Here is a 13,077-nt window from a genome sequence, read left to right as displayed (position 1 = left end):
TCTGAGTCACACATGGTAAAAGTTTAATTAGAGGTAAATATTCTTCCCATCACCATAAAATGACATCCCCAAGTTGTCCTTGATCACAGATGCAGATGTAAGCAATGTGAAAAAAAGATCTAATAATTTAAACAGGTGTTACTGAATGAAAAACTATTAAAAACTAAGTACATCCTTTCTGCTTCCATAGGAATTAAGCGGGTAAGTAGCAGCCAGGTGCTGCTAATCAAATGCACTTGATTAACTGATCATCAACAAGTTTGAGCACATCTATAAGCAGCAGCATTTGGTAGTATATTGGTCTGAAGCATTCAGGTGTGTGTTAATACAATGATTAATACCAAATGGTTAAAAAAAAAAAAAACAAGCACAGCATATCTGCACGAACGCCTCATACGAACTGTCAAACACGAGGAGGAAGGTTGATGACTTGGCTTTGTTTTTCAGCAACAGCACCTAACCACCTCGCAGTCACTGAGTCAACCATGAACCCTCTGTATCCCAAAGGATTCTAGAGTACAATGTGAGGCTGTCTGTCCCGACAGCTAAAACTTAGCTGAAACTGGATAATCCAACAGGACAATGATGTCAAGCACAGCAGCAAATCTACAACAGAATAGCTGAAAGAGAAAAGAATTCTATTCAATCTCCATTGAAATGCTGTGATGGGACCTTAAAAGAGCAATGCATATACAACTGCCCTCAAACCTCAATGAACTGAAGCAATGTTGTAAAGAAGAGAGACCCAAAATTCCTCCACAATGATGCAAGAGACTAATAGTCATACAGAAAATGATTACTTCAGTTTTTGCTGCTACAGGTAGACCTACAAGCTACTGAACCATGGCCTGTACAAAGTTTTTCACAGGAATACAGAGTCTTCTTTTTCACCTAACCATAAAACATATAAAACAGCCAATAATTTTGCCAAAGGAATTACAAAACCTAAAGTACATGAAATGAGACTGTCTTTGTTGTTTATGTTCAGCCTGAGCATACTGTAAATTTGACTGTAATAAAAATGTTCTATAATTGCTCTATATAGAAATATTCAATACATTTTAAAACCTTGAGTTAGAGAAAGCTGTAGCATATATAATAATACTAATGATGCATTATATGGCATCACTAGGCCCTTTTATATGCCAGCTTCTGTTTCAGTGCCCAGCAAAGTGTGACAGCTTGTGTTTTCTGCTGTCACACTTTGCTAACTAAGACTAAAGTCACTTATAACTGTGTCCTTCCATAACCTTACCCAGCTTGCTGTTCCTGGCAACGACGCATTGCCTACATATAAAAACTGTGATTAAAAACATGATGATTACGGAGGGGAGGCTGATAACAACCTGGTGAAAGATGACAATGTCAATTGACAGTGAAGAAGCCTTGACCCTGACGCCATGGCTTCTACAGTAAAAAATCAGATTTACTCTTATTTTAAATAAGTATATATTACATGGCATTATAATTGTTTCAAAAACATTATATTGGTGATGGGTCATTATGAACATTAGAACAATTTACTGTTGCTTGACTTAGACTTACAAGTCAGGAAGCCTAATGTGGCAGAGACCATTCTTACAAAACATGTTCCCACTAAACTGAAACTTTGAAGCAAAAAAATGAAGGGAACTAAAGAGATTGCAATACTTCAAATAAGGCTGGTTCAAAAAGCAAGACTCGTGTTAATTTTTATGGCAGAAATGAACATATTTACAGCCTGATTTTTTTTTTAAAGAAAGGATATTGGTCGGATATTGATCTCCTGCATTATTAGAGACTTAAACGCTAACAGTCAGGTGTTTCATGTATTGGCTGCTAGACAGTCCTAGACATATTCTAATGTGCTATATAAATGAATTGGAGCTCTGGTAAGAAATATTGATAAATTAGTTGACTTGCTGTGCAGTTCATTTTGGTAACAGATTGTTCAAGAAGTCTGTTTTATATACTGAAATTCTAGTTTTTCTAATAGTCGAGCTAATTAGCAAGTATCTGTGCCTGTACACTGAACCTGCACAGTCTGCTGACAGATCTTGTTAACCAAGCTTGATTGTCCCCCCTTGCCTTACCCCCCAAATTAAAATGGCAGTAGCCATAAAGATACACTTGAGGCCACATAGAAAAGTGGAGCCCACAAAAAAGTGGTTTCTACATTTGTGTTCTAATGTTACTAATGGAGAGCCTTGATGTGTTACTTCAAAGAAGTCTCCTTTGGAGGTGAAAAAGATGCTTTTCATTTTTTGTACGATAAATTCATCCATCATATATTGTCTGGAAGAATCTTCACTTATTAAGGACTTTCTCTTAATTTATCAGTCAGCTGCATGTGTTTCCCCCCGTATATGATAAAGGCATTCATATCAAACGACAGTGAGACACAGAAGCTTTGCAGGATTTGATGTTTGCCAGACGAGAATGTTATTCTGCAAAATCCTGGATTAAAAGGCAGGAAATATGGTGCAGAGGGTTTCTTTTTTAAATATGACTTTAAAAAAAACCCCAACGCATTCAGCTACTTCAGCAGTGTTTAGGTTAAAATATTTAAATTAGTGCAAAAGTAATTAACAACCAACAAAAACTACCATCAAGGTATGTTTGAGGTCAAATAAATCATCCCAAAATAAATAAAAGATTGCGATTATGAGACAATAAAGTAATGAATAGTGATAAAGTCTGCTCCCTGCAGCTAGGTGCACGCACACTTGCTCCATCCACTCTCATGTAAAATATTACATCCAAGTCATAAACACTATCAAACATGGATGCTAGCTAGCTTCCTGGTTGATTAAATTAAGCCAATAGTCTAAAAACTTGCATTCTGCTGCAAGGCCACTGGATGGGGAGATATGGTTGTAAAAAGATTTCCAGTCCTGTAGAATTCGATGGGGTAAATATTTTCTTTGTTGATTGCTTCAGTTCTTGAGATTATTGTTATTACTTGGGAGTGAATTGTGTTTAAGAATGCACTGCACACCTAGCCTTCAACCTTTGAACACCGTAAGATTTTGTATAGTCCTGTTTATGGTATTAGTATCAGTGCCAGCTAGTGGCACGCTGATGCTATCTAGTGGTTAACAGTATGAACCATGTTGGCTGCAAAACTTAATGTTCTTTTAAAATTAAAGACAAAAATATAAATTTGTAAGTAGCTACCTACAGTGTAATTATGTACTTTGTGATATTTGACAACTTTGCATACCATATCTTGTCATCAGACTCCTATTATTGCTGATCTACAACTTTACCTCCATAAAGCTGGTCTCAGGAGGGACTCTGATGACTTTCTTTCTTATAATTTTGACCCTAGTCTTTATTGATGCACACTCACAATCAAACCTGCAGCCAATTTAGAATCGCCCAGTAACCATGGCAGGAAGCTGGAGTATGTGGAGAAAACCCACACAAGTACAGGAAAACTCCACACAGAAAGGGTAGAAAGCAGAGGAGAAAATGTGTTTGTGGGAGAAGAATAAGACAAGAAGAGGTGTGTGTGTGTGTGTTTCAGTGAACAGGAGATGGGTCAGCTAAAGGGTCAGATGGGTGTCTCAGGTCCTGTGTCAGGTTTTTGCTGCTGCTGTTTTGTTTTTTTGTTTGTTTTTGTTTTTAAGGCAGAGACCTCTTCTTTTATCCTCCACTTGTCCAGTTTCTTCAATTGACTATACCAAGATATACCAAGTTCTTGGCTAAAAGGTCTTTGAGAATCACTTTAAAAAGGAACTACTAGTTCATGCCGGTCAAACTGTTATGTACGGCATTATTTTTTTGATTCAGTAAAAGGAAGGGCTCACTAGTTCGCTCAGTCTTTGGGGGAGCAGAGAAGGAGATGAGAGACAGGAAGGAGACAAGAGCAGGTGTGTGTGCATGTGTGTGTCTGTGTGAGGACACTTAATTAAACATAATCTTATCCTTTTCAATAACATCATGATAATACACACAAAAGCTGGTGATTGCACTTCAAACATTTGTGGAAATATATTACACATAATATACAACATGATTGTTACTTCCGTACAATTGTGGGCATTTAAATTAAAAACAAACAAAACACATAGCTAGTTTTGATTCAGTACGCTAAACCCTAGCATGGCTGGGTTTACCCTTTACAAAATGTCTTGTGTTGATGAGTTAGTGAAATAACTTTATCACTGTGTCTTATGATACAACATACAGTGGGGCAAAAAAGTATTTAGTCAGCCACCGATTGTGCAAGTTCCCCCACTTAAAATGATGACAGAGGTCAGTAATTTGCACCAGAGGTACACTTCAACTGTGAGAGACAGAATGTGAAAAAAATCCATGAATCCACATGGTAGGATTTGTAAAGAATTTATTCGTAAATTAGGGTGGAAAATAAGTATTTGGTCACCTCAAACAAGGAAAATCTCTGGCTCTCACAGACCTGTAACGTCTTCTGTAAGAAGCTTTTCTGTCCCCCACTCGTTACCTGTATGAATGGCACCTGTTTGAACTCATCATCTGTATAAAAGACACCTGTCCACAGCCTCAAACAGTCAGACTCCAAACTCCGCCATGGCCAAGACCAAAGAGCTTTCGAAGGACACCAGGAAAAGTATTGTAGACCTGCACCAGACTGGGAAGAGTGAATCTACAATAGGCAAGCAGCTTGGTGTGAAAAAATCAACTGTGGGAGCAATCATCAGAAAATGGAAGACATACAAGACCACTGATAATCTCCCTCGATCTGGGGCTCCACGCAAGATCTCATCCCGTGGGGTCAAAATGATCATGAGAACGGTGAGCAAAGATCCCAGAACCACACGGGGGGACCTGGTGAATGACCTGCAGAGAGCTGGGACCAAAGTAACAAAGGTCACCATCAGTAACACACTACAACGGCAGGGAATCAAATCCCGCAGTGCCAGACGTGTTCCGCTGCTGAAGCCAGTGCATGTCCAGGCCCGTCTGAAGTTTGCCAGAGAGCACATGGATGATACAGCAGAGGATTGGGAGAATGTCATGTGGTCAGATGAAACCAAAGTAGAACTTTTTGGTATAAACTCAACTCGTCGTGTTTGGAGGAAGAAGAATACTGAGTTGCATCCCAAGAACACCATACCTACTGTGAAGCATGGGGGTGGAAACATCATGCTATGGGAGCTGTTTTTCTGCCAAGGGGACAGGACGACTGATCCGTGTTAAGGACAGAATGAATGGGGCCATGTATCGTGAGATTTTGAGCCAAAACCTCCTTCATTCATGAGGAATTTTTTTTTCACATTCTGTCTCACAGTTGAAGTGTACCTCTGGTGCAAATTACTGACCTCTGTCATCATTTTAGGTGGGGGAACTTGCACAATCGGTGGCTGACTAAATACTTTTTTGCCCCACTGTACATCCTCTTTGTTGTTGATACTGGGTGTAACCGTGTATATCTTGCATCTGTCCATTGCCAGCTATTTTATTTTTTACAAATCCAGCCAACTCTCAAGTTAATGTGCTTTTTTTTTTCAATCTGACAAGCTTCAGTTTTCTGCATTCTCTTCAGCGTCCTCTTATCACCACACTGTGCCAGTGTTGCTGTGGCCCTTCCACTCCATCTTAGTCTGCTGTCCCTTTAAAACAGGGGAGAGATGTAAATGTCTTTGGAGTAAAGGGTAGCATGTGAAGCATTCAGTTGAGTGAGTCTGGATTACCTCTTTTAATGTCTGTGTCACTCGGGTTGTTTGAACAAGGAAAGTTCAAAGGATTAAGCCGATTCGCTAATGAAGAAGCGGGGCAAAGTCTAAAACCAATTAAACTCTTATTAATATAATTGTCCTGTCCGAAATCAATCATCACAATTGACTCTGGCCTGGAGACGGGGCACAAATAGTGGCTTCGATTTTGCACTAAAAAAGCGGTAAATATAATGGGATTAAAGAAACTCGCTAATTATAAATAGCATACTGTGTAATTTTACGGGGGGGAGAGACATGTTGCCACCAGCAAGGAGACACAAAGTTGAAATCCGGTGGATCACAGTGATTTATCTTCAGGGTTGAGCTAGGCGGAGCGAAGCATCCCCCCCCCGATAGACAGAAGCAGGCAGTCCGGGGCGGAGAAAAGTTACAGCTTGGTGGAGTTGTTTCTCGTGCTGCTACGGCTCGCTACACATTACCGGTGTCACAAAGTAATTGTTTGGAACACAGTGACAAAAGCTAAGTAGTAGCTTGACTCTAGCTAACAAGAACGGCACCCGGGAATAGTTGAAAAGGAAACAAATACTTCTTCGACAAGAAGGTATGGGAATGACTGCATCTTACACTTTTTGTCCCCACTTGTGCACTTGTTCGCTATTCATTTCCTTTCCGCTTAATATCTCTGCTTCACTCTGTTTTCTGGACGATTTTTTTCATTTAAAAAATCTTAGCTGGCCCACTTCAGTCAACTTTTTGTGGGTGTATTGTTTTCAAAGGCCAGTGTCGGTGCGTACACACAGTTGTCATGACAATGCTAGGGAAACCCTGCGCGAGGCACGTTGAGACACAAAAGGACCCCGGCTTAGCTTTGCTTTTAAACTTTTTTTTTTAATTAAAAAACCCCAAAGAGTGTTCTTTTTTTGTCTTTTACCCGTCAACGAGAAAGATATAAAAAACAAACAAACAAAACCAAAAAAAAAAGCGGCTTTGTCAACATTTATTTATTAGTATCCTGTGTCAGTGGAAAGAGGAGCACTTCGGGGGAGGTAACGAGGTCAGAAGGATATGTGGAATCTGTTGGGCTAAGGTGTGTCCTGTGTTTATATGAGGCAGATTGTGACCCTGCCAGTCAGGAAAAGGATGCTTTTAGTCGGCCCTTTGCTGCTTTATGGTCAGCACACATGTGGAAATGACTGGCTTCTACAATAGAGAGTGAGCAGCACACAATTGTTTTAGGGGAAAAGGAAAAAGATGTGTGTGTGTGTGTGTGTGCGTGTGCGTGTGTATGTGCGAGAGAGAGAGAGAGAGGGAGAGAATGGGAGTAGTAGCTGTGTGAATGACAAAATAAATACATGTGTTACACTACGGTATGTTTGCATTTGTGTGTAGATGGTAGGAAACTGAGGACTGGGTAACATTAGGTGGTCATCAACTTACGGGCGGGGGGTTTTAAAGGTGGGTGGAGGGTAACTACAGTTCAGTCATACAGCAGACACACCAGACGGAGCAAATTGGGACCTACTGGCTGGAATGAAGCTGGCAACATGCAGGATAGGAAAGCTTTTCGCTCAGATGACTCATGGTTATGCTTGTTTACAGTCTTGTGCAAGGGAAGTTTTCACTATTCCAGGTGCTTAAAGATGAGTGTCTCGTGAACCGGTGCCATGCTTGTCATTAAGTGCAGTGCCAGCGAAATACTCTAACATTAGTAACCTCTGAATACAGTCCAAGCTGTGAGTACTAGGATCCCTAAATATACCTTTAAAATAATAATTATATTCCACAATAGTTCTCTCTTTATGGATATATGAAGGTATGAATTTATTGGTGCCTGTTCTCAAAGCTTCCTTGACTGTCAGTGCAAAAGGCAAGCATATTCATGGTTAAGCCTTTAAAATATAGTACAGTAGAGCACCACTTGTGCTAATCTGAAGCAGGCTGAACAAAACCTGGAATGAATGCATAATGCTGTAGTTTTAATAACAGGAGCTATTACAGTTGCATACTTCCTTTCCTCAATAGGAATCATGCTTTCAAAGATAATGCATGGCTGCATCGATCATTTATCCTCCCTTGGATCTGTGGCAACCTTCCGTCTCTGCTTGTGTGTCAGGGCATGCAGCCGCATCTCCTCAGCCTAGCTTGTGCCCGTAGGGCCTGGAAGCACATTTAAAAAAAAGAAGAAAAAAAAGAGACACTAAACATACAAGCACACACACTCATTCACACACTCATGCACACGGGGGCAACATGAACAAACCTACATCAAAGATACATCTGTTTCTTATGCATGTTTGATGGGACAGGCAGGCAGCGGCTGGCTACTGCTCCTGCTTACCGTACAGCATGGATCAGTGTGCATGACTAGGTGGAAGGAAAGGAAAGGTGTATACCTTACAAATATGTGAAAAGAGAAATAAAACATGCCGCTTTTAAATGTTGCTTTAATCTTTTATCATCATACAGTAGAATTATCAAAATCTAGCTAGTGCTGGCAGAACTAGAGAGCGATAATAAAGCCGAGATACCAGTGAGTCAATAACACTTTGCTCTGTTGTGGAGTCGTCTTTTGTTCTTGCTGTTTGATGTATTGTTGTTCTTTTTATCTGTGAACAGCTGGTATAAATTGCTTTGTCTGGTTGTCTGTCTGTTGACCAAACTCTGCCATGCTGGGACACAAAAACTCAATCGACTGGTTCCCCAAACAAAGAGCACAAGGGCATTTATGCTCGGTGGAAGTCTCCATTTATTTTTGTTTCTTTATCACAATCAGTCCATTCCAGGGCACATTAGTCTCAGTTTAGTACGGTTTGCCACATCAGACGTAAAAATAAAAACAAACTAATAACTTCATTGCATGTCATGTAATCCCAATGCCCTCCTCTGTGATATCAGTATGATGTATTCAGTTAAAAGTAGGAACTTGACCTTACAGCACATTTCAGCATCCGCTGTCTTTTCTTAGCCAGAGATTTCCTACCATCAGCAAAAGATTGGCTCCTAATCCCTGTTTTTTTTATTTTTTTTTGGACTGCAGTAGATCTTGGCACAGGGAAATAAGCGCATCAAAAATTTAACTGAAGTTCACCTTCCAAAACATTCAGCACTTTGGATCAAGGCAGCATCCCGTCGGTTCAATCCGACAGTGTGTTTTTCCTCTCGCCAGATGTTCAGCTTAATTAACATGCAGGCTTGGGGCGAAAGAGGTGTTAGCACCCATATGCAGTTTATCCAGGTGCTGCAGCTCTGCATAATTGCCTGACATTTACATGAAAGCTATTGATTAGATTCATGCGCATTGTACTGATTCAAGTTGAGCTGTGTATGTGTGAAGAAAAAGAAAAGAATAACTGTCACTGTAGACCTGCAGCAGTAACTTGATTAGTCAATCACAGGAAATGAAAGAGCAACTGTTTTAGTAATTTAATTGTTGAGTAACAGTTACTTATTTAGAAAAAACCTTCCTTGGTACCATATTGTAAATCTCAGCCTTTGTGATTTGATTCATTTTTTTTCTTGTAATGCTTTTAGCTAATCTTAAACACTTATTTTCTTTTAATAACCTTTGGAAAGGTCACCTATACTTCTAATAGATCCACTGCTGTGCTAAAATCTTTTATATGCTGGAAGTCCCAAATTATCATGATTGCATTTGGCTCAAATACTACAGCTTGACTCTTCACTGGCAAACATGAGCGTGTCTGCCCTAGTATAGTAATATTGGCAATAGTATAGGATTAATTATAAAAACATTTTTGCTTCTTTAAACGTCCCTAAAAGGGCTATGGGGATCTTTTTCCACTAAAGACTTTCAAAAGTCGACTAAAAACTAAACTCTCAAGCATATTCAGATTGGGCTTAATCTTAAGGAGTACCTTAGACCTATGGTCTGGGTTTCGCAGTTCTGAAACTGAGACCAGATTTGCTTGTTTTGTCATTATGTGCTAGTTTACAAGTTTTACCTGACATATTTTCCTGTGTGTTTATAGCTTCACCAGATAACAGGACACGGACCCTTTTCTTTGTTTCACGAATCTCCAGAATTTTCCTTGCAACTTCTTTGACTCTTTGCTTATATTGAGGCTGCTAGCTTGTAGCTGGCTCTGAGCTCTTGATAGCTTTAGCTTTAGCTACTCTGCCTTTGTTAGTTTCTGTTTTGCTGTTTGCTGTTTGTTTTCTGCTGTGTGAAGGTAATTTAAGTGTTTGATTTGGGTTGCTGTTCTAAACATTCAAAAAACATTTGAGAATCTGTGTTGAGTGAGGACTCACACTGAGGACTGTCTGCCTGTGTTCCTGTGCTTGTCGTGCACAGGCTTGCTAGCTGATCTTTCAGTCACTGGTCAAGGCCGAAAACACTGGCAATCAGTTGATTCTGGTCCCTGGCTGGTCAACAAGGGCATCTCTATTTATCATGTCATCCAGTGTTATGCTTGCTTTATTGTTTTTTAGTTGTTGCCATCTAAACACTACTAACTTTAACTGAAGGTTAACTAATAACAACTTTATTGTTTTCCTTCTATAAATGAACCCATAGGTTTAACTACATGTAATATAAAGTAAAAATACATAGTTATCTACAGTAATGATAGTATTTACAGGGTATTTTTGCTTTACAACAGTGTTTTTCACTAATAAAGACAGACATCTTTAAATGTACTCTAAGCATAAAATGACTTGATTTGTTATATATCACAGTTACATGGATCTTTGGGCCTTTGGACTTGCCAGAAAAAATGTCTGTAAGTGTTTCCTCCTTAACCTCTGGCTAAGTGGATGGCACAACACAGAAGAGCTAAGTCATCATGCCAGGACTCTGCAGTCTATTCATACTTATAGGCGAGTGGCCACTCTTTCAATGATGAGGATGTACACATCCTGGACAGGGAGGAACTCTGGTTTGAGCGAGGAGTCAATGAGGCCATTTACGTGAAAAGGGAAAGACCATCTCTGAATCGAGGAGGGGGACTAAGGGTACATCTGTCACCATCTTACAATGCCGTGATTGCAGCCATTCCCCCACTCTCTGTGAATGCTACTTACGGCCATTGATCAATGGTCATGACAAATTGCATATTAATGATCAAGAAACTGACCGTGTGGCCCATTGTTCATCAGTGGTGCTAGTTTTAGTCATTGTGCAAATGTGCTGTAAGGTTGGGGAAACCTGCAGTCAATGGAGACTGAAGAAGTCAGTTGGATGAGCGACGAAACGTTTCTCCCACTGAAAACGGGAACAGAATTAACTTTTTGAAAGTCAGTTCCATTGCTACACTAAATGTACAAATCATGTAATTAACCAGTTGTAAATGGATGTAAGAAAAGACCTGATAGTCCTGATCGTGTTTATGGGCTTTAAACACCTATTCAGATTCATGATGTGTAAGTAGAAGGCTGCGATACTTGGTAGTAGTAGTGTAACATTCAGAGAAATTCACAAAGGACACAGAAACCAGCCCTATGCTCTGTTTCCATCATAAATCACACAGCATGACGATAACGTTGAAACTCAACACCTCAAGATCTCACTGGGCTTGAGAGGCCCTTAAAAAAAACACGGAGAGGTTGACAGATACAGAGGACATGCAAACTACAAGACCGATAGCTTGAAGGAAAAAGTCACCTTCAGCTTTAAAATGAATGATGATTTTGATGTATGACTTAAAGATAGGCCCACATGTGCTTGTTCAGCATTTCCCTGTTTTACATTGTTTACAGTGTGCTGCTGACCTCAGCTTCCTAACTGGGAAAACAAAGGAATTTCACCCTACTGTAAAAATAACTGTCGATAAATACAGGCCTTTTCTTCTAATGCACTTTCGGAATAACACACTTGTTTCTCTGCTTCCAGGAAATAAACAAGTGGGTGTAAAAAGGAGGACTACAAATCCCCACCTGGGGAGCCACTGGAGCCTCAGGGTGCTGGAATGGAGCAACTCATAGAGTAAGACAGATCATGTCTTTCTTTATCTTATTTGACAGCTTGTTTTACACAGATTGCTGACATGCTTTATTGTGTTTACTAAATGAACGTCCTGTCTCTATTTTGGTGCTTCCTGGAACTGTTGTTGCCCAAGCTTCAGCTGCATGCATGGCATTGTGTTTGGCGGTGTATAGCTATACTGCATCTACTAAGAGATTACATCAGCTCACCAAGCATTTTGGGAACTGTAAATAAGATGCCTTAATAAGAAACTTCAGGGGCCAAATGTTTCAAAGACTTTGATTTAAGGATATTTATAAGTGATTAAACAGTGGTGACATCTAAACACATCTTTTGTCTTTCTGCATGTTTTGGATATTTTGGTGAGGCAGGTTGTTGTGGTGCATGTCTGTGCATTTAGAAATCTTGTTATTTTCTATTCTTAGCTAAACAGAACTCATCATCGTCCAGCATGCGAAAGGTTGGCTCTTTGATTTGATGGAGGCAGTTCTGCGAAAGTGAGGGTTGGATAAACAATCTTGCAAGGCTCTCTGAACCATAGAGGGCAGGCAATACAAAGCAACCCACATATAACATGAATACGCTTGGGAGCAGTCGCATCTCGAATTCAATCAAGGCGCGCAATTATTCGTAAACTCTGTGGCTACATTTCCTCTTTGAACAGCGAGTCAGCAGAAAGTTTAAAAAAGCCTGGAAAGGATGGTGCAGAAGAGCAGTAACCACACCATCTGAATGTTGTTGGGGGATGGGCAGGTGATTTATCTGACCCTAAATGCCTTTTGTCCACTTTGCGAATGCAAAAACTCTTAGCTCAGCGTCATGCCATCTAGCTCAGACTCAGCTTTTATAATGTGCTGTTATCCTCTGAAAACCTGCTTTCCTTCATTCAACGCACAGTAGTTTCCTCTGCAAACATGTGCGGTTCTCGTCTTGTCGACGCTGCTGTAGCTGGGCAGAGTGTGATAAGAGCCATGGGAGTTCTATCTTCACTCCTCAGCTCATTCTGCAGATAGCTGAAACAGGATTGGCATTGTGTTTCTGGGCTGTGTGCACATACAGTAAGCGCTGTGTGTGTGTGTCTGTGTGCGTGTGTGTGAATCACACGATCCATGGTGGGATTTCATTATACATATCTTTCAGCGGCATGGACGCAGAATGTATAATTCATACCTGTGACTGGGCCTAGAAAGGGATGCGTGCCTGCTTGCTTTCCCTTCAGCTCCCTACACTCCAACCTGTCAAGTGAGACCATTCATTTGCAATAACCAAGTGTCAGCCCTACTCGTGTCTCATATTGAGTCAGTGATTGTTGAATCAGCCCTCCTCCCTTTCTGACACCTCTGACTCCCATGCCAGGATGACTAGCTTTCTCTTAATGATTAGATTACGTCACCGACCTGCTGCTGCACCATGCCAAACTATGAAGTGACAAAGAAGGGCTCCTGATTTGCGCAACTTCGCACTCCCTGGCTTGTGACTCATTGGTGAGTCATG

At 40.4% G+C, this 13,077-nt stretch overlaps 1 protein-coding gene and 1 long non-coding RNA gene across 2 annotated transcripts in view; one reads left to right on the top strand and one right to left on the bottom strand.

The window, feature by feature from the left end:
* Positions 1 to 5,352: 5,352 nt before the first annotated feature.
* Positions 5,353 to 6,442, bottom strand: LOC102309138. Its single transcript, XR_316634.3, has 3 exons — positions 6,267 to 6,442; positions 5,658 to 5,746; positions 5,353 to 5,576 (listed from the first exon to the last, which is right to left on the bottom strand). It is a non-coding gene; the product is annotated as an uncharacterized LOC102309138 (long non-coding RNA).
* Positions 6,014 to 13,077, top strand: part of LOC102293212 (ankyrin repeat and fibronectin type-III domain-containing protein 1) — a 152,542-nt gene continuing 145,478 nt past the window's right edge. The window contains exons 1-2 of the mRNA XM_014337879.2: positions 6,014 to 6,243; positions 11,491 to 11,583. Of these exons, the coding sequence (XP_014193365.1) occupies positions 11,567 to 11,583 (17 nt within the window). The 5' untranslated portion in view covers positions 6,014 to 6,243; positions 11,491 to 11,566. The remainder of the gene's footprint in view (positions 6,244 to 11,490; positions 11,584 to 13,077) is intronic.

The sequence above is a fragment of the Haplochromis burtoni genome, unplaced genomic scaffold (genome assembly GCF_018398535.1).
Source record: "Haplochromis burtoni strain Fernald_Lab_line unplaced genomic scaffold, NCSU_Asbu1 Contig_192, whole genome shotgun sequence".
NCBI classification, from domain to species: Eukaryota; Metazoa; Chordata; class Actinopteri; order Cichliformes; family Cichlidae; genus Haplochromis; species Haplochromis burtoni.
Note: the sequence above shows the minus strand (reverse complement) of the source record. Positions and strands in the feature narration are given on the sequence as shown.